Source organism: Rhinolophus ferrumequinum, chromosome 27 (genome assembly GCF_004115265.2).
Source record: "Rhinolophus ferrumequinum isolate MPI-CBG mRhiFer1 chromosome 27, mRhiFer1_v1.p, whole genome shotgun sequence".
Classification (NCBI taxonomy): domain Eukaryota; kingdom Metazoa; phylum Chordata; class Mammalia; order Chiroptera; family Rhinolophidae; genus Rhinolophus; species Rhinolophus ferrumequinum.
Window position 1 is genome coordinate 18,948,730 of NC_046310.1, and position 22,881 is coordinate 18,971,610.

The 22,881-nt window shown below is 36.8% G+C and overlaps 1 protein-coding gene across 6 annotated transcripts in view; it reads left to right on the forward strand.

The window, feature by feature from the left end:
- RGS7 (regulator of G protein signaling 7) overlaps positions 1 to 22,881 on the forward strand; it is a 437,701-nt gene that overhangs the window by 217,436 nt on the left and 197,384 nt on the right. For all 6 annotated transcript variants that reach the window (XM_033099770.1, XM_033099771.1, XM_033099772.1 and 3 more), the window contains exon 3: positions 9,393 to 9,489. In XM_033099770.1, coding sequence (XP_032955661.1) covers positions 9,393 to 9,489 — 97 coding nt within the window. The remainder of the gene's footprint in view (positions 1 to 9,392; positions 9,490 to 22,881) is intronic.

The following is a 22,881-nucleotide window of genomic DNA, read 5'->3' on the forward strand; positions in this document are numbered from 1 at the left end:
AATTGATCAGAATGTTTACATACAGTATATTTTATCAGGCAGTTGGGGATATTTGACCCCAAAATATGTGGCAGCAGATGTTTGAATAAATGACTTAAAGCATAAGACTTTAATCCTATTAAAATGAGAATTCTCAAATAATCCAAAATTTTAATTAAAAAAAAAAAGGTAATACATGCTCATTGTAAAAAAAAAACAATACAAAAATATATAAAGTGAAAAATAGAGGCTTTCCACTACCAATTCCTCATGGTCCATGCACCAGATAGTAAAATAGCAAAGATCTCATTATCAAAACATTTACAATGTAAAGGCAATGACAAATAGGTATAGAATTAACTTACACATAAATCATATAAAGGAAGGTGGGAGTATATATCAAAAAAAGAATTACAAATAAAGTTCGAAAGTAGCTATGATTATATTCAGTTGGGATGAAAGAGATTGGCGAATAGATCAGAAAGGACTTCAGTAAGAAGCTAAACTTTAAAACAATCCTGAAAGGATAGCTGAGTTTTCCCAGATGGATGGAAAAGAGAAGGACACAACTGGCAGAAGGAATAGTATATGAGAAGGTAAAGCAGGGAGCGATTACTGAGCATGTTTGCAGCGTGAGGTATAGTGATGAGAGTGGCAAATGATAAGGCTGGAATGACTGGTGTGGATGGATCTTACTGGTGAAATCTGAACGGTCATTTAACTTACAGAGAATTCATGGGGTTTACAGGGCAATCAAAACATAAACAGGTGAAATATTCGGGCTTGTTCCTGAGTTGATTCTGGGATTCTTCAATTGAGTGGACTGCTGTGGGTGCAAACAGAAACTATTTGATGTGGATGCAAATAGGAGTCCATTACAGAGAGAGAATCAAGTAGACTACACATGAACGAAGTTGAAGACCAAGGTAGAAATGGGATTGAGAATCACTAAAGAGGCAGCTTTCAAAGACATTAAAATAGGATGTGGGGCCAGAAGAAGGACTCTAGTCAAGAGTCTTGCTCATTTCCAACTGGAAGCTAAGGATAGTGACTCATTTAGCCGTTTGCATGTTCTGCATCCTCCCTCCCTTTTCCTCTTTATCCTGCCCACCCTGTAGGATCAGCTTATTCTTATTTTTCCCATGAAGCTTTTTCATAGTATTTTAGGAGGCACTGACAACTGTCCTACTGGAACTCTGATATTAGCCAGTAGGCCCCTTTGGAAAGTTCAACAAGTGACATGTGAGAGGAACAGAACACCCTGAAAACCTGAGTTAACTCCGTCATATATATCTAATACCTTTGACATTTTCTACTTTATGGGCAAATATTACCATGGCCAAAAGGTACACATAAATTAGCCAAGTAGCTTGTTTGATCATGATATTTCCTTATTCTTCCCTTATAGCTGTGAAAATCCCTCCAGTGGATTTGCTTGTCTGTCCCATGGTGCTTCTCCACATCACTTTTTGTCTTCCTTTGGTTTTCTTTCATTTTTCGGTAGCTTCTCTTTCTCTCTCCCCCACCCGTGCTGCACACTGCTTCTCTTACGTTTTTTTTTTTTCCCCTATTACACAACTCTGTTCCTCTGTCTTTCAATAGATTTTTTTCATATTAAATAAAGCCATGGTGAATACCGTTGTCCTGTCTGTCAGCACCCCTTCCACTGCCCTCTCCCCATTCTCCCAGAATTTATAAAGCAGATTTTTGGCCAAAAATCCAGGTGTAGGAATGTGAGGGAGCAGAAATTTCACTTTAGGTTCTTTGACTATAAGCTATAAAGATCAGAAGGTAAGGACAGCCATGTTTCCTGCTCTGTGCTTTGGAGAGCTAAGAGCTCTGGGCCTGAGAGAAAAGGGAGGCAGACACAGGAGAGGAGCCAAGATGAGAGGCAGAGAGATGCCCTGAAGGGCAGCTGTGCCTCTCATATTCTGCTCTTTGAGTTACGTGAAACATCCTTCAATGCTGTCAACATATTTCCTTGTTTGTGACAATTTAAGTTGGGATTCTGTCACTTGAAACCTAAGTAATCCTAACAAATACAAAGAGCATCGATTTTTACTTATCTATTCATTTATTTAAAATAGGAGGGATATTCCTTGAGATGGAGGAGTGCTTTATTAGTGCTTTATTTAAAAACAAATGAAAATAATATCCATAAATCAGAAAAAAAAATCTCTAAAATTGCAAAAGCATACAATCTCTAGTTTTCAAATTAATTATTGCTTTTGTAAAAAATAAATCTGTATTCAAGATGAAGTAGGACAGATTTGCATGTAACTCGATTTTACAAGGTTATGTTATTTAGTCATAAGCACTATAGCGATCATTTCTCCCATTGTTGTAGTTACCACTTAAAATGATTGCCTACAGTAATTGGAAAGTATGTGCATGTAGGGAAAAAAAATCATTCCAATACAGTCTGTCATTTATATTTCTTTTTCTTTCTTTTTTTTTTTTTAATTAAAGTTGATTGGGGTGACAATGGTTAGTAAAGTTACATAGGTTTCAGGTGTACAATTCTGTAATACATCCTCTATATATCACATTGTGTGTTCACCAGCCAGAGTCAGTTTTCCTTCCATCACCATATATATATTTGATCTCTTTTACCCTCGTCAACCACCCTCTCTCCTCCCTTACCCTCTGGTAACCACTAAACTATTGTCTATGTCTATGAGTTTTTGTTTCTTCATTTGTTTCTCTTGTTCCTTTGTTGCTTTCAGTTTTATATCCCACATATCAGTGAAATCATATGGTTCTTGACTTTTTCTGTCTGGCTTATTTCGCTTAGCATTATAATCTCAAGATCCATCCATATTGTCACCAATGGTACTACGGTATTTCATCTTTTCTTATGGCAGGATAGTATTCATTGTGTATATATACCACATCTTCTTTATCCAGTCATCTATCAAAGGACACTTTGGTTGTTTCCATGCCTTGGCCACTGTAAATAAAGCTGCAATAAACATAGGAGAACATATATCTTTACGGATAAATGTTTTCATATTTTTTGGGTAGATACCCAGTAGAGGGACTGCTGAGTCATGTGGTAATTCTATTCGTAATTTTTTTGAGGAACCACCACACTGCCTTCCATAGCGGCTGCACCAGTCTGCATTCCCACCAACAGTGTATGAGGGTTCCTTCTTCTCCACAGCCTCTCCAACACCTGTTATTATTTGTCTTGTTGATGATAGCCATTCTAACTGGTGTGAGGTGATATTTCATGGTGGTTTATATTTGCATTTCTCTGATGATTAGTGATGTTGAGCATTTTTTCATGTGTCTATTGGCCATTTGTATGTCCTCTTTGGAGAAATGTCTATTCAGGTCTTCTGCCCATTTTTTAATTGGATTGTTTGTTTTTTTTGTTGTTGTTGATTTGTATGAGTTCTTCATATATTTTGGATATTAGCCCCTTATCAGAAGCATTGTTTGCAAAAATCTTCTCCCATTTGGTTGGTTGCCTTTTTATTTTGTCAATGGTTTCTTTTGCTGTGCAGAAGCTTTTTAGTTTGATATAGTCCCATTCATTTATTTTACTTTTACTTTTTTAGGTTTTACTTCCTTTGCCTTTGAAGTCAAATTCATAAAATCCTCTTTGAAGCCAAGGTCCATAAGTTTAGTACCTATGTTTTCTTCTATACAGTTTATTGTTTCAAATCTTATGTTTAGGTCTTAGATCCATTTTGAGTTAATTTTGGTACACAGTGACAGTCTGGTTTCATTCTTTTGCACCTGGTTTTCCAATTCTCCTAGAACCATTTATTTAAGAGGCTTTCTTTTCTTCATTGTATGTTTTTGGCTTTTTTGTTGAAAATTATCTGTCCATGTTTTTGTGGACTTATTCCTGGGTTCTCAAATCTATTCCATTGGTCTGTTTGTCTGTTTTTTTTGCCAATACCATACTGTTTTGATTATTGTTGCCCTGTAGTACAAGCTGAAGTCAGGAAGTGTGATGCCTCCAGCATTGTTCCTAAGAAGGATTGCTTTGGCTGTTTGGGGTCTTTTGTGGTTCCAAACAAATATGATGATTTTTGTTTTCTATTTCTTTTAAAAACACCATTGGGATTTTGATGGGGATTGCATTAAATCTGTGTATCACTTTGGATGTCATTTATATTTCTAAATGCCTATGCTTAATCTTGGATTAAAATAAGAAGTTAGAAAGCTTTTTTTTGAACTTTTGATTGATTGACTTTTCTTTCAGAACCACAGAGTACAAAATGTATTTACTTCATACAAATGTTTCATTTACAGTCTGGTTGTCTCTGTAAAATTATTGGCGTAACGAAATCAATATTACTGATATTATGATAAAGTCTGGCAAATACAGCTACAAGTAAATTTAATTAAACTCCCATCATTGTTTAGAACATTAGGGAACTAGAAAGGTTTCAAGGTAGTGATTTTGTTTTCATCAGTATGTAAGAGTTCCCTGTTTGACATGCCCCTCTTGAATAATTTGCTAACTCTCCTCAAAGATGTACCTATGCAATATGCTCTTTCATTCTGTGGAGAGTTTGGATAGAGATTGTTTAACCTGAGCTTATTTGAAATACATCACACATTGAAGTTAGCATCTAAACTAGTTCAATGAAAAGCTAATTATGGATTCCTGGAAAAAGGGTGCCTTTCATCTGAGAGCTTACACATGACGGTGAACTGTCTAGTGACATCTACAAGCAGGAAGACAGCCTCATAAACAGTCACTGATTTATCCTCATGTTTTCAAAGAAGAAATTTCTCTAATAAACAAGTGGAAGAATCTCTGCATTAAAGGAAACAGAAATAATAAGAATGTTTTAGCTTATAATACATTAAGCTCTTCTCTTCCACTGTTTTTGACTCAGCCTGTTAGTTTTCACCAAATGTTAGATTAAAAAACAAAACAGAAACAAAAACAAAAAACATTTCAAATATCTGAAGATGAAATCTTTAATCAATTTAACTTGAACTTTTGCTTTGGATCTCTCAGAAAAATAAAATATGTACCATAAATTAAAATTCAATGTCTCTCTTTTATTTTGAGCTTCCTTTATGGGCCAGCACTTTATATTTTAGCAATACAAAAATGGGTAAGATTGAGATTTCCTTCCTCAAGAAATTCACATCAAAGGGGAAACAGATAGTTACAAGATCATAACAGTAACTGAAATGTGAAGGGTATCAAAAGGGTATACCTTTGTAATAGTGGTATAAAAATTTTTGAACAAGTTGAGCCATAGATATTCTCAAAACTACTTTGCAAGAGACAATTGTTTTACTCTTTTCATACACAGAGAATTGATTTGCAGAGAAAAAAAGATTACTTTTGCAAAAAGTATTTCATCTCAATTCAGTTCTATTTTTTGATTCTCTAATAAACTTCAAGAGGCAAATTCATCAAAAAAGATATGAGAGCAGAGACATTTTCATTCTGTCAAAAATGGATGCAATCTCATTTCCCCCTTTCTTCTAAGTATTATTTTTTTATAGTTCATATAGTGCTTACTTACATGCAAAAATCATTCTTCCTGATAGTTCTTCTGTTCAAATGCCCTATCTTTCAGAGGACAACATAAACTCAGTCTTCTATAAGAAGTCTAAGAGCTTGTATATAGGTATCTCTGTCCACTTTGTGATTGACAATTTATTGCTTCTAATAAATATTTGACATTTGACCACATGTGTTTTTGTCAACTGGATTATAGAAGAATGAAAGGGCCTGTGGCTTACAGTGATGAGGGCAGAAACTTGTAATGATGATAATGATGGCATTGACCATGACAGAATTATGGGAAACATTTAATTAGCATTGTTTCATTAATCATCACTTGTAATAAGATGTACCTATTGGTATTATGGTTATTATTATTAATTAATTTCACCTTACAGATAAAAAAAAAACTGAATCTTAGAGTGATAAAGTAGCTTATCTGTTTCATTCTACTATTTGCATTGAATTTTACATGTGCTCCCAGTTGGAAGCAAATGCATTTGTAAAAGGTCCTGTTGAATTGTATAGTTTCATCTGTTTGTCTCTTGATAGGGAATTAGCTCTTTGAGTTAAGTGATGAGACTTATCCAATTCTGAACACTGATGATGATTTGCAGACTTCAATAATTGTTTAGCTAGGAGAAAATTACAAATCATCTGCTTCTTATTTGAAAGATTAAAAAAAAGACTCAGAGAAAGCTTCGGTCACTTGAGGCATGTCCAACTCTCCTGTTCATAGTCCTGTGTTCTCTTATCCCAGGCTCAGTTTCCTCACCCTCAGAAAAAAGGCTTATGAGATGTAAAACACACTCCAACCCTTTATAACTCAATGGTGTCCTTATGAAGATAGATAGATGTCAGATGATAGATAGGTAGATCTTCTTTTGGGATGCTTGAGATATCTGAATCTTTGGCCTTCAATTGTCCCAAAGAGTTTTAACGTGTATCAGAGTTACTTTTTTTAGTTTCACATCCCTTGCTGTCTAATTTGCTCCATTAGTTTGTCTGCTTCTAGCATTCTCCTTCTCACCCAATTTGCTATTGCTAATAATGAGAAAGCAGATCATCAAGCATGTTAAATGCATGCTTAATATCACAAGAGAGTCTGAGTGAATGCGTAAGGGAACTTCAGTAAATAAGATAGTTGTATTTTTATATGTGGCCTTTGTGACGGATTTTAGCTTCTGAAAATGAGGCTTGTATTTCTTTTTGTCTTTGTTTTTTATTTTGTTTTTTGTTTTGTTTTGTTGTTTTGTTTTTCTCATTCTCGGCCATGGTACGTTTCATGTATAAATCACATCTGAATAAATATAAAATCAGTTGAATACATTTCCACGATCACATTTCCAGTCGAGAACTCAAATCTTAGTTTTACATAGGGTTTTAAATTTTTCCATTGTGAAAATTATGGCTCTGAAAAATTGAAGATTTTAGAAACAAACCAGAGAGGTCACTTTCAATTCCCAGATCCCCAATCTCACTCCTTTGTGATCTAATGAACTGAGAGGTGGTGTGACTTTGCAGAGAAAACACCTCTCTACTCATCATGATGCACCTTAATTCAGCCCCAACCAGAGGTGATTGTTGTCACATCCTGAGGTGCAGAGGCGATTAAGTGGAAGTCAGAGAAGTTCCCATGTCTGTCTAATCCAGCCTGGTTTAAACCATTAAGCTGATAATACCAGGGTTTACAGGCTGATCTGATACTAGGCAAGGGAAAGCAGCTTATTCTTCATTTCTGAACATTGTGTCAGGTGAATGAAGAGCAAACAGTGACAAAATAAAAAGTCATCAGGATACGTCTTTTTTCCTGTACCTGCAGTTAGATGAGATCTTTATTACAGGAAAAGAACTAGGTATCTGGTTATTATCGGGGTCTTTCAGTGGCTTGATAAAACAACAAAAACATAAAACAAACCAATAAAAAACTTTTCTTTTCTCCCTGAATTCTGAACCAATTGAGAATCACAACCAGAGTCAGGCAGATTGGGGTCACAGTATCACCTTGATGGCTGATAAAGCTATTATTGAAGAGTGTTCACTAAGCTTTAATCCTGAAACCCAATTCTGAACAGACTTGCTCATCCACTAGGGCAGGCCTCTTTGTGTCAGCAGCGTTGGATGTGGATTTCCCTGAGATGGGCCCTGCAGACTAATTTCTCATTCCCAACTCTTCTACCTGATAAGTCAGCCCAGCTGCCCTGGAGTGGCGGTAAGAGGCAGGAGAATTAGGAGCTCCAGCCACACGAAAAAGCAACTTGAAGAATGGAGAATAAGCATCCCCAAGTGTCAGAGGTGTGCGTGGACACTTGAAGTTCAATACTCTTTGTCTATCTATGTGCTGTGCTTTATGCATGTTGTTTATTTAACCTTAAAGTAGTTTACCACATCTCAATCCCAACCCAATCTCATGAATGTTGTAAGGAGTTATTATAAATATTATTATCATCATTTTACAGATGAGGAAACTAAGCCTTGGAGAAGTTACTTAAGTTACTCAAATAACATGGGTGATAATGAGAAGAGCTTAGGGTCAAATGCAGAACTATCTTACTCTAAAACCCATCCTTCCCACATCCCGTTATTTCTCTCGCTAGTAAATTCAATAGTACTTACCCAGGCAAATAAGATTTGTTAGTTGAAAACCATTATGAAGCTGCCTTGATGGGAATTTCATAAGTAATTCATTGATATGCATTTTAGATTGTGATTTTTTAACTTTGTCTTTGAAATAATTTTAGACTTCTAGAAAAGATGCAAAACAGTACAGAGAATTCCCATATGCCCTTTAACTCAACTTCCCTTAATGTTAACATCTTATATAATTATAGCATGATTATCAAAAACAGGAAGTTGACATTGGTACAACACTATTAAGTAAACCAAAAACCCAACTCAACTTTTACCATTGTTGTCAATATTAACTGTGAATTTTTTGAGGGCAGGAGCTGTATTATATTTATTTTCATATCCGTAGTGCCCAGTGGTGAGTCTGGTCTAGAGTTAGTGATCAGTAACTGGTTGTGGAATAAGTAAATGAGTGAATAGGAACTGAGTTTCATTGTAAAACTTGTGTATGTTTGTGTGTATATGCATCCCACAGATTTAGAAGCACATAAGAAAAGTCTGAAGCTGTGATTTGAATGAATGTTATTCAGAACTAAGTTCGACAGTAGACTCTGTAAAGCACAGCCCTTTAAAACTACGAAAATATTTTTAAAGCAAAAGCAAATGTACTAACTAGATTGAAAAAAATATATATATACAATGGAATTCGCTAAATGGGCAGAAGGCTATGGTGTTACATTCATTTTTATGTGTGCATGTGTGTGTAGGTGTGTGTGTGTGTGTGTGTGTGTGTGTGTGTGTGTGTGTTTCACATCACACTTCAGTAAATGTCTGAGAAGAAAAGTAGCAGTTGCTGGCAATCAGTCTTGCGTTTCTAAGCAGGTTTTAGAATCTTATCCTAAACCAAAACACAGAAACTATATTGCTTGAAGAGGAAATTCAAACAGATGTTTTTAGGGCTTTTAGTTTCTTTCTTGAACTTATTGATAAGTTCAGTAGAGATAATAATATTAATGAAGTGTGACATTTGCTATGACAATGATTTCTGACAGCTTCAAAAATAAGCACTGTTTTATGTCAAACTTTATAACCAAAGAATGTAAAACCAGAAGGAGAGTATTATTCAAAGCACAAAGTTCATGTTAGTAACTTAATGGACCCTAAAAATGGTCATTTTTCTTGCTGTTTTCTCCATAATCTTTTAAACAAACTGAATATATTAACGTGACAAAGCCTAGAAAGGCAAGAGTATGGCATTATTCTTAGCTGGGCAAAACTGTCATACAAAATTATTATGAGAATTGACTTTTCTCAAAAAGTTCAACTTTTGAAAGGTTTTCATTATCTTGTTGTTATTTAGATGGAAGACGTCATAGCACGCATGCAAGATGAAAAAAATGGAATTCCTATTCGTACTGTCAAAAGCTTTCTCTCCAAGATACCTAGCGTCTTCTCTGGTAAGTTTGCATTCAGTATAGCTCTATTTTGTCCAGAGTCTTTCATAGAACTATTTAAAATCTATTCTAACTGTTCACTATTGAAACCTTCTAACTCATTCTTCAATAACTACTTATAAAATGGTTATGCCATATTCTACATCATGCTGGATACTTGAAATGATAGTAAAACAAAACTGAAAAGCAAAAATCATGACCCGACTCTCAGTTTCAAAGACATAATGAACAAATGTGAAATAACAGAAAACAATATGAAAATAAAAATGTATGAAACAATGTGATGTAGATTATACATAGAAGTTAGGAGGGCAAAAAGAATCAATGAGGAGTCAGGAAAAGGTTCCTGAAAATCAGTGACGAACTGAGTTTGAAAAAGAAGGAGTCTTATCAGCTTCAAGACCACTACCACCACCAGCTGTGTGTGCGGAACTGGGAGTGACCAAATTACAGAAAACAGGGTAAATAGAGAAGAATGAATAGAGTTGAGTCAGATTATGAGGGTCTTTGATAGCCAACCAGAAAAATATAATTCTGATACATGGGGAAATATGGAGACATTTAAAATTTTTTTGCAGAGAATGTTGTGATAAAAGTGTTTAGGTAAAAATTGGCATTCAGGAAAGGCCATTGTCTCTTCCATAGGTATAAGGCTCTTGTAGGAATAGTTTTCATGCCAAGATTCTGATATGTGGTAGGAAGAAATAATGAGGATTTGTGAATGACTGCATATACAAGATAAAAGAGGACACGACCCAATATTTTGTGGTGTTTATTTTTTAATTGGGTGACTGTGAGATAAAGGAATCATTCTCAGAAATAGGGAAACCCCACAAGCTTGATTGAAAGTGACTAGAGAAAACCAAGAGAGAATGTAATAATAGTTAGAACTCTGTGCCCAGGCTCCATGAGGCAGTGAAGGGCCATGCTTGGGGCCTGAGGCATGCTGGGGCCTGGGCTAGCAAGGCTAGGAGATGAGGTGCGGTACGACAAACAAAAGCCGTGTCAGCAAGTGACAAGCGACGAGAGTAAGGAGCATGGTGAGGAACACATGGAGGGGATGTGGTTGACGGGATTCATGAACAGGAGGGGTGATGCTTCCTCATGAACAAGGATCAGAGGAAAACCAGTGATCAGGAGGCCTTCTGCCTTGGTGAGAGGGCAATAATTAGGACCAGAATACAGTGCCAGAGGGGAGCTGAGCACTGCATTGCTCTCAGAAGAGCAGTGGGGAATGCTGACCACAGCCTGGCCCATCAGCTCGCTCCCCTGAGATTCTGAGTTTCCTGAACTTCGGTTAAGTGTGCGTGTGTCTGGCCCTGAGGTGAGGTCAACTTGGGGGCTGGATACGTCCAGGTGCAGAGAGAAGGAAAGGAAGCCTGTCTACCGATTGAGGGAAATGAAACACAAGAGGAACAAGAAGCAGGTGATGAGGCAGAGAGTCCTGGGTTCCTGGTAGCCCTGCGGTCATTGTCCCCATCATCAGAGGTGCAGGGCTGCACGCTGCACACAGTGCCCTGGGGCTCCTTGGCCCATTCAGGCCTCCACACGAAACCATGTTCTCCACTTCCTGTTCCTATTTCAAACTCTTCCTACATCTGGAACAGGTTCAGTGGAGGTTTTTAGGAATGCAAATTTCCAAACTACAGATATTCATATTCATTGGGACTGGAATACAATCAAGGAATGAGTATTTTTAAGCTGATAAAACATATATGTAGGATTGGCATCTGCTAGTCTTAGAACCATGTCAACTATGGTTTCCTTTCCTTTAGGTTTTTTTTTTTTTTTTTTCAGTTCAATGAACACTGACTAAATACCCACTAAGTTCCAGTTACTGTACTGGGTTTCAAGGGCAGATATTTTCATTTTAGTGTGGATTGCATAGACATTGGCACTAAATGTTTGGCTGGTATGATCAACTAAAGTGAGTTCTGTTTGTAGAGGTTAAAAAAGTCAGTTGTGGGAGCAGAACTGTTGAAACACTTTCACATTATAATCGGATCTTCAACCAAGAACCCAAATTTCATGTGCTTACCTTCCAAAAGAAATAATGCTCTGAGGTTTGGGTAGAATAATATAGAAGCCTTCCGAGTAGGCAGAGACATAATTATTTGCATACTTCTTTTCTTGACTTTTGCAAAGTTTCAATCAAGGATATTTACTTCATAACAGCTGGTTGTGAATTACCTCCTTGGACTGAAGAATAAACCTACAAAACACAAGAAAATTGAAGCTTAAGCCACATGGCCACTGTATTCTTCAAAATTAATAGCTACATACCACAAATATTAAACTAAGAAAGCTAAAAGACTAATCTCCCAATTCAGAACTAATAAAATGCATTATTATGTTAATGTGACAAACTCAGGAAATCACAGGTTTAAGCCTTCTTGGCTGAAAAAAGTACATTCTGCCTTCTCGTCTAAGAAGGGAATCAGGCTTCAAGTAAATTCACAGATAAAAGAATAAAAATAAAGGAATAAAAATTTATTATAAGCTAAGAGAAAAGTTAAACGATAAAAATCCTCCACAATTTTTATTTTTCCAGTTATCTATACCAACTTTAAGATGGATATTTTTAAAACAATATTTGTAAATTAGAGCTCCTTTTCCAATCTGCTTTTATTTTTATTTTTTTGCAACAGCAGTAACTCATGACCTTTTAAAGTCTCTCGATTGCTTATGAGAGGATTCATGAAATGCATTTATTCTATAATAATATACTAAGAAAATTTTGCCTTTGAAAATAGACTTAACTTTTTTCCTTTTTTAAAACAATTAGATATGTGTTACCTGTATTTTCCTGTTTTCTCCAATTTTTAGGAAGTTCATTGCTAAATTGAACATTTCATTTCATTCGTATTTGCTCACCTGACTTATCACTGACATATGTACCTTCCTTTTTCTTATATTTGGGTTCTTTTTTTTTTTTTTTTGTCTGTCTTTTATTGCTGCTGTTGTTTTAATTTGGTGTGGAGTAGGGGAGGGGAGAGCACGCGAGGGAGAGAGAGAGAGAGAGAGAGAGAGAGAGAGAGAGAGAGAGAGAGAATAGTACAAATTACTTAGGGGTGTCTACTGTGTTTTAAGGCGTCATTTTGCTAGAATCCTCACCTTTCAAATGGAGCTATATCTTGCCTCTGAACTGAAGCTCTCCATCACACTATAAAATGAAAGCTGAAGTTCAAATATTACTGCATGAGATTTTCATAAAAGTGTTCATGCAATTTTTATGCAGTCATATCCTCATGTTGGAAAAACATAACTATAAAGCTAAAAATCTATTACAGATTTCTCTGCGAGTTTTCTCTGAATGAAACAAGCCCACAGGTCTTATTCTTACATGACAGCTGTTGCTCTAGAATTCATATCCTGTATCTTACAATGTTTATTCATCTTTCATCTGAAAATCTTTGGTAAAGCAAGCTAAGACACTTTTGTATCAGTTAAAAATCCTTTGTATTTAAACCCTAAATGGAAGCAGAATAGAGAAGCAAGTTCTTATGGACCACACAATTCATGAATAAAAGAGAAAATAATTAATTTTCCATTTTTCATGACATTTGATCAATTTCTGATATTATTTTACAACTATAGCGTTTACGTTAGCCACATGCTTATTTGAATGAATTAAAACTGACAACAGAGGTTTTCAGTTGCTTAACAAGATGTTGAAATGTGGGGGGTTGGTGCTTTATATCTAGAAAATATATCACATTATAATAATATTGAATATTATTTAGACGTAGATTTTTTTTTTAATTCACAATCATGGATGCTTTATAACAGGGGTGTCCAAACTGCGGCCCGCGGGCCATCTGCGGTCCGCAATCCATTGATAATTGGCCTGCAGAAAATTCCAAAAATATATTTAGTTTACTTAAATATACCAGGTGAGGCAATACGTACTTCACCTGGAGTGAGTGGCCCAGCTGTTTGTGTATTTTACTGCATATGGCCCTTGGTGAAAAAAATTGAAAAAAGTTTGGACACCCCTGCTTTATAGAGTTTAAATATATAAACACAAAATAAATAGGCTTTAAATCCTTATTAGAGAAAAATTGTTCCTTCAATATTTAATGTTTCAAGAGTTTGAATCAGCCATTGGGATTTTCTTTTTAATAACAAAGGTATTTTTAATAAGGGTTTGTTGTTTTGATTTTATATATTAAAATAACATTACTTACATATTATATATAACAATCACAATAACAATTTTGTGTTATATATGATATCTTTTTTACTTTGGAGGACAATATGAGTAATTTGGGAGCCTTCTATGTAGTTATTGGCTTTTAATATATCAGTTATATTTCTCACAACACTTCAAGGTAATTATTGTTTATCTCTATTTTATAGAGAAGGAAATGGAGGTTCAGACAGTTCAAATTTTTGTTCAATGTTGCACAGCTTACTAATATTCAAACCAAATCGGTCCAATTCAAGAAGATCCCATTCCCTTTTCCCTATCACCCTGGGTTGCCCCCCTCCACCCCCCCAAGTGCTGTCTTTTGTATGTGCCTGTGTTGTTTCATCATAACAAATGAATATTCAGAATCGGAAGGATTCTGACTATTGGGAATTCCTGCATTTGTCTCTCAACAAACCGCCCTCCCCTCCCCTTTCCAGATGGAAACTCTTTGGAGTACTTGTCAAAAAGACCTGAGCTTTGTCTCAGGGTTACCTCTGAGGACTTGTGTGACCTTGAGAAAACAGCTGCAGTTTTTTCACCTCCAAAATTTGGAGGTTAGACATGATGATCTCCAAGTTTCCATATAAATTCTGTAATTCAGAGAACTCAGAAGGGAAAAGTGTGGGAAAAGGATTACTGGAAGAGAACACAATACACTAGACTGTTCACATGATAGCTAGAGTGATAAAGCACCAATGGAAATCTTACTGCATTTTCCTTCCCTCGACGGTGCCATACGTGGCTATAGCTCAAATTACAATCTTTATGCACCTTTCCAACTGTACACCTCCAGTCCAGATCTTTTCGCCGAACTCTAGTGCATTCACTATGTTCAACTCCTTATGCAGTATTTCCACTTGGATGTTCCAAAGGAATTTCAAACTCAACAGGTCCAAAATTAAATACATAATCTTTTCCTCAGCCATTCCCTGTTTTCTGTCTCAGGAAAGATGGCCCATGCCAGAAATGCTGGAGTCACCTTGACCTCTCTTTCTATCGCCCTTTCTTCTCATAGCAATTTCTTTATCACATCTGATCATTGTTTTTTCTTCTGAGCAGCCATCCATCTTTTGGCTTTTGACCATCTACTCTTGTATTGCTGTAGTCCACGCTATCATCTCCATTCAACGGAATTATCGCATCGACTCCTAACTGGTCCCACATCCACTCAGCACTGCATCCTCTCTTTCTCCACAGGGCAGTCACATTGGCACTTTCAAGGTGCAAATCTGATCCATAGAAATGATTTAGTCATTTTAGGATTAAGTCTAAAATCTTTAACAAGACTCCTAGGCAGCAACATAGTTCGATCCCTACCTGCCTGTCCAACCAGTCTCATAGCACGTACCCTCTTGCTCTTTTGGTTCTAGACACACAGGCCACTTTTCGTGCCTGACACTTCGCCTCTTGCCATGGGTGCTTTCCACCACGGTGCTGTTTCCCCTGTCCCCTTTGCTCAGCTTAGACCTACTCATCTCAGGTCTACCCCAGCTTCCTTTCTTCAACACACTCATAAAGCTGCATTTTGTTTCTTTCAGCATACTTTATTCCACTTGGTAGTCATAAACTCATTAGTGGTAGTATTTGATTAATGTCTGTCTTCCAGACAATACTACAAATTACAGCAAAATTCCATATGTAACCCCAGCAACAACAACAGTGTCTAATATAGCAGGGGTTTATTAAATATTTGTTAGATGTGTAATATTAATTACAATTTTAGAGGAAATATTTGCATTCATATGGATGGTGAGAGTATTTATACTACGGTGATCATCTGGCTTTGTCAATATACATAAATTATTTGTATTTTTAAACACCTTTTGTCAAAAAAAATTCTTGCCCCTTGAATTGTGTTCAAGTAAAAAAAAATTCTATTCAATTCAATGAAATGATCTTTGTTTATAATATCAGTCACATGAACAAGAACATAAGCATTAATTCTTTGTTTCTTTAGGGTGGGTAATTAGAGCTGGCTATGTCAAAGTTTCTATAGATTTTTTTTTTAAATAATAGATGAGGTCTTTTTCTCTCTTTTTTTCCCTTCTACAATTATTTTTCAATTACAGTTGACATTCAATATTGTTTTATATTAATTTCAGGTGTACAGCATAGTGGTTAGACATTTACATAATTTAAGAAGTGATCCCCTGACTAGTCTAGTACCTACCTGGCGTTATACATAGTTATTACCATATTGTTGACTATATTCTCTGTGCTTTACATCCCCATGACTATTTTGTAACTACCGATTTTGACTGCCTCTATGTGTTTGTTCCTATGTAATATGTAGATCTGCTATGTCTCAGTAGTCTAGGAAGGATGGCCTTATATAAGAGTTGTCCTGTGGATCATAGTTTCTTTGGTCACCTCAGCTGGTGCTCCAGGAGTGTCCCTTGTGTGAATTGCATGTTCCCTCCTATGCTAGTGGAGCCTTGACTTTTCTTTGCTCATCAGTGCATGGGGTTGACTCTTAGGCTGACTGGCTGTGAGGTCTCACCACACCATGACCGTAGTGGGAGCTGACCTCATGGAGCCAAATTTGCCCCAGTGGGGCTGTGGTATCTGGCAAGAGCACCCTTTGTGTGTGCCATTTGTGGAGCTTATTGGCTGGAGCTCTGTTGTGGTCTGAAGTATATTGGGTATATTGGGTATACCCAATTAGGTATACACTGGGTATATTGGTTCTGGGACCTCTTAGGAGGGTCTCTACTACAGACCAAGGTCAGCTGCTACCCGTGCCCTGTCCAGGGCCACCTGCTATGAGCTACAAAGTGATTCAAGTTTGGCAGTTGCCTATACTGGGCTTAGAGGTGCGTGGCAGAAGCCACACTTTAACCCAAGCCCAGTTGCCACTCTTGCTAGGCCTACAGCCACTCAGCAAAATGCACAGGGCACACTGAGGCCAGCCACTGTCTGGGGCCTGAAGAACTTGGAGAGTTTTTAAGAAAGCTTACAGTGTAGCCACACAGCTGCTGACAGAGCCAAGGGCAGTATGTAAGTTGGGTGGAGCTGAGTCTCATGGAGTTATGAGAGTCAGCTGAGCAGTGTTCACTAGGTTAATGCAGACTCAGATTTTGTGTCTGCTTGCCCCTGCAGACTGTGTAGTGGGAGGGTTCAATGCAGAGACAACAGCAGCCCTTGTTCTGAAGCCAAACAATTCAGTTTATCCCAATATGTTTCTGGCTCCTTCTGAGTTGCTGTCCATTTGCTAGAGCTCAGGGTGAGTGCCTGTTAGCCAGTGAGTCTGTGTGGGAGCCCTTTAAGAGGGCACCGGGTTTCCATCAACTTTCCATCTCACACAGATTGATAGAATCCCTGCAGGTTTTCACAGTCAGATGTTGTGGGGGCTCTTCTTCCCAGCACTGGTGCTCTGGGCTGAGGAGGCCAGTGTGGAGCTGTGACCCTTCACATCACTCCAAGAGGGATGAGATATCTCTCCTGATTCTCAACCACCACATATGGGTATGTGGCCAACCTGTTTCACATCTCCACTCTTCCTACCAGTCTCGATGTGGCTTCTTCTTTATATCCTTAGTTATAGAACATCTATTCAGTTCATTTTCAGGTGGTTCTCTAGGGTGATTGTTTTACAGTTGTAATTTTGATATGGTCATGGGAGAAGATGAGCACAGAATATACCTACTCCACCATCTTGACTGGAACTCTCTTATTTGTTATTAATAAATTATTCATCCCTTAGATGCTTACTGTGTTGTGAACACTTTGTCAGGCCTACAGATACCAAGAAGTAAGACATGGCCTCTGTCCTTGAGGACATCACTCTCTCTAGTGAGGAAATAGATGAATAAATAGGGTGAGATAAGTTCCACGATGGAGGTAAACCCAGAGTGTTCAGGAATGTGTGGAATCTAACCCAGGCTCCTGGAGTCAGAGACATTTCTTTGAGAAGGTGACATTCTAGAGTCATTATAAAGGATGAGCCAGAGTGAGCTAGACAGAAAATGGGAAAGGGTATAGTAAGCTCAGGGAACTTCAAAAATTACAGAGTATCCTTCACACAAAGGTGAGTCATTTGGAGAATTTAGAGAGATCTGCCTAGAAAAAAACGCAGAAGATAAAAGTTAGAATTCAGAGCAATAGTTAGAATCATGAGGAGTTAGATTTTTATTCTGAAAAAAGGTAAGGGGCATTTGACAAATTTTAAGCAGGAAAATGGCATTATAAAAAATTTTTAGTACACCTTTCTCTGGGAAAAACTGTAGAGCAGGAATATTAGTTTGTAGAGAATAGAAACAAGAATGGGAGCCGTGGCTCACAAACTAGAGTGGAGATTATGAAAGTTTGAATCAAGACAGTGCCAGGAAAATTTATTTTAAAAAACAGAACATATAAGAAACTTTAAGGACTTAGAAGTGCCTTCATTACCAATTCAGAGTCAGGATTAAGGGTAGGTGGAAGTGAGAGGGTAAATGAATTAAGGGAGAAGGCACTGCCAACAATTGACAAGGTCAGATTTATGACCTTGATAATGAATGCAAAATGATGCCTTTCACAAATGAACTGAGAAACACAGGGGATTCTCTCTCTCTCTCTCTCTCTCTCTCTCTCTCTCTCTCTCTCTCTCTCTCTGTCTCTTTCTGTCTCTGTCTCTGTCTCTCTCTCTCTCCATGGAGATGATGGAGAGGGGATGACAAGTTTTGAACCTGTTGAATTTCATACATTCATAGCACAACCGGATGAAATGGCCAGCTGAAATGTTGGATATATACAGCTGGAATTCCTGAGTATTCAGCAACACCAAGAGTAGATGAGATCTACTATTGGTAGAATTGTTGGTTAAAAACTTTGTAGATGGGATTCCTTTTGGCGTTATGTGTAGAATGAGAAAATCAGAAGACCAAAGACCGGCCTTTGGGGAACAAAAGCAATTAGGGGGTGAGGAGAATATATGGTTTATTCATGCTTGCTCCTAGGTCTTGATCAGCAGGATTGTTGGGCTAAGTTTACTTGGAGCAGCAAGGGAGGTAGGCTCAAGGTGAACCGTAAAGATCTTGTGTGAGTGGCCCGGAATTACTTACTGTCTGGAGAGCTAGTGCTCAGTGGATAAAGATTCCAGTGGCTGTCTCTGGATCTTAACAGAGAGGATCAATCAACACATGAATCTAAACTCTCCACGAACCTGCTTTATTCAAAATGGATCACACTATGGAAGAGTGTGAAGGGGTCATCATCACTGTATTCATTATATATAAGCTTAAAACTGATGCTTAACCAAACATCAGGTAATAGCTCTAGAAATATCCACCACCACAACCCTACACTCTACAAATTTACCTCGCCCAAAACGAAACAAGTTTACCAGATTTCATGATTCTTTAGGGTATTTGGATGTTCTCAGATTCTGGGCATTCAATATTTTCAGTTATTTGAGATCATGGTGAAGTAAGCCTTCACCTATTGGATGAGTTTCGTTTTCTTCAATGGATTGACTGGGAAATTACTGTGTTTCTGACATAAGCCACAGTAGGAAATAAACCAGAATTCTCTTTACAGTTCTTTGTGAATGGTGTAGGTTTTCATTAAACTTGAATTGTACCATACTTGTGAAGCAGCCCACTGAGATCAGAAAAGTCTGCAGGACTGCCCATGGCAGCTATCAAATAAAATGCTCCTTTTAAATCAGGTTATTTAACATGTTTGAAGATTGGACGTAGTGAACTAATTCTCAGGAGCCAAAAACGCTCGTGCCTGCTCCAAATCACCAAGATCTATAAATAGGGGGATAAATGGTCAGAAATCAATAAGGAGTTCTAATCAGCCATGTCTGTGTTTCATGTATTTCTGTTTTTTGTTTTTGTTTTTGTTTTTGCCTTTTATAAGTTTGAGAAGGTTTTCTATCATAGGAATGTTGATAATTAAAGAGGTGAATCTCTTTGATGCGTTTCTTTTGCAACTTAAAAGTATTCCTCATCTAAATTTGTCACCTATTATTAGCAAGGGCAAAGTTTGTGGTCAAAAGAGAAAGAGTTTACTAACAGTCCTTATGTGTGTGGGTTTGGCTGGCCTTGAGTCTTTTCTTTTCTTTTCTTTTTTAACTACTTTACTGAGGTATGATTAACATAAAAACCTGGTGAGTTTGGAGATAAATATAAACTGGTGAAACCATCATCACTGTCTATGCCATAACTATACCTATCCATCACCTCCTAAATTTTCCTCCCATCCTATTTTTAAAATTTGTTTATTGGGGGGAGAGAACATTTAGCATAAGAGCTACCCTCTTAACAAATTTTGAAGTACGCAATACAATATTATTCACTTTAGGCACTATGTCATACATAGAGCTCTAGGACTTAGTCATCTTATATAACTGAAATTTTGTATCTGACTAATATTTCCCCATTTCCTCCTCTCCCCAGCCCCTGACAACCACTGTTCTACTCTCTGCTTCTGTGAGTTTGACTATTTTAGATTCTTCGTATAGGTGGTGTCATGTGGTATTTGTCCTTCTGTGTCTGGCTTATTTCACTTAGCAGAATGTCCTCTGGGATCACCCATATTGTCGCAAAAGACAGGATTGCCTTCTTTTTCAGGGCTGATTAATATTCTACTAGACTCAAGTCTTAGGCTCAGAAAATCATCTTTAATTCTCTAGAATCCATTCTGACCCTGTTTTTTTTCCCTGTTCTATTCGTCCTCTCAGCAAGTTTGATAATAAATGAAGCCCTGTCTAGTGACATGTTGAGTTACTCCAATGACATAGAAATAGGAATTGTTACGTTTCATATTACTGGCTATGGAATCATTATTCATATTTTATTATTATTTTGGTCCTCTAACAGTATACATAGTTCTCAGTGAGGCCTGTTATTTTCAGCTACGTATATGAAAATTAAGCAGTACACATGAGCTGAAAAATCAAGTTACCTTTAAATTTAATAATTTCATTGTGTCCTGCCTCTTGTCCCATAGTCTTGCCCTAAGGGTTATATGAATATTTATTAGTGTCACAGAGAGATGATCTATGTCGACTTAATCTTACCTTGTGGGTAGCTGCACAGCTAAGGAGAGAAAGGAGCAGACTTGGTCATAGGAACCGGGACAATGCAAGTTTTATGATAATAAGGATACATTTGCATCTAAATGTTTTTGACAACAGCTTTCAAGACGCCTCATGTGACTTAAACCTGACTATGTTTGGAGTCAATTTAAAGATAATACGAATAAATAATGTGGAATATTTTTCTTTTGAGACTCTAAGACTAGGTAATTCTAAGATGCTTCTAAGAGTCTAAGATTCTCCTTTCTGAAACTGATGTCTTATTGTGACATAGTTTCCGTTTACCTTTGGAATGGCTATCATGGATTTTATAGAAATTCAGAAAGAAATAGATTGCTTTTGAAAACAATTCTAAAATATTTTGGCAGAAATTAGGCTTACAATATTTTGGCTTTATAATAGCCCAGAGAAAATTGAAGAATGCAAAAGGGATATTTATGAGCAGTAAATAGGAAAGAAAAAAAGTTTCTTAAAAATATTGGCAGTTCTTAAAGTTCAACTCTGAAAAAATAAATTCTTGGACAAAGACAAGAAATGTTAACTAGATCTGCAAAAGACATGAACATTTGCAAAAAGCCAGTCATTTTTTTTTTTTGGTCATCTTCTTGACACACCTCTCTGACAGTGATAAAGCAACTGGCCATAGTAACTGCACAGTTAAGCAAGCTGGAGAACAAGAGGAAAAACTTAGCCATCATATAATCAAATAGATATTTAAATTCCCTTCACTGTGAGAAATTCTTCTGCCCTTCTTGATTGTCATTCTTTCCTTATTATCAAATAGCGTCATGAAGTGATTAGAAATAGTAAAGAATACTAATCTCAGACACTTGGACTTTCTGATATATGTTCTAGATAATTCTCTTTCTAATAGCTAACTGCCACTGAGAAATTATAAAGTTAACTATTTATTGGGCTGTTAGTGTATTTGTACAGAAACGATTTATTTTAAATTGTGATTGGATCCATTTGCTATGACCAAGATGAAAAGCAAGCTCTTATTTATTTTATTTTCACCAGAATGTTACAAGAAACAGTGAAAATTCAGGGATATCCTAATGCTTTACGCTTTAATTTTAATTTTAGTTTTCTCAAATCATGCAGACTAGGGCCAGGACATGTTTTCTCTTTCATAACTGTAGATGGTGGTGCTGTTTCCCTGTAGTGCTCTCTAAACATCTAAATTTGTCATTATACTTTAAGTGAATATTACTGGGATTGGAGTTGATTTTGTCCTCAAAAGCTCCATTCCAGAGAGGGAAAATTCTATCCAAATACATAAATATTTCTGTCAATGTCTACAAATAATAGTCCTCTCTATGAATTCTGTTGATTTTCTGGAATAGTTCTGTTACCCTATCTTTTACTGTGTACATCATGGCTTCTCCTTATGATGTCTTTTCTAGAGGAAAGACTTCCGAACACAGCCAAATCATTTTATTCTTGTATTGCCGACAGTTCTAAATAAATCTCTGAAGATGAATTGTTCTACTTAGGATTATGAAATGAACTCAAGAGTAAATATTAACAATGGGCAAACTACATAATTTCCTGGACATATGTCACTGTGCCTACAAAATACTGGATTTGTATCTGTAAGGAGCTCTCTAAAGAGACTCCAAGAGCCATGAGGATGAACTTCTATTATAGTCCTGCCATCCTGTCTGGGAATCTGACAGCGTCCACGGTTCAATGTGGGGTGAATGCAGACACATAGTCAAGGTTTTATGAAGAAATATTGAACGTCACTAATATGTAACTTCGTTTTTTGGACTTTCAGAAAAGGGACAATTGATATACTTTAGAATTTCCAAACTGCATTTCTACAAAAAAGGACTATACATGGCACTGTTGGGACTATTCTGACATGCTTAAGGAGAAGTATAAAAAGCAGAAAACAGTGCAGTCATAAACAAACAACTTTCTGGAAATCTGGGGCATCCCAGCGGGTGTTGAATTTTATCTTAGCATTTACATGTTATCTTTATAGGCATCCGGACTCCTGAGATTTACAGATGATGTGAAATTGTACTAAAAAGTGAAAATCCCAGCCAAGAAAGAAAACAAGAAAAATTCAAACATGAAACACCAGGATATGTGAGGTCCAGAAATTTATCAAGAAAGATATTGTTTAGCCAAGTAGAAAGTAACACATTTATAAAAAATTACGCAAAGTTGA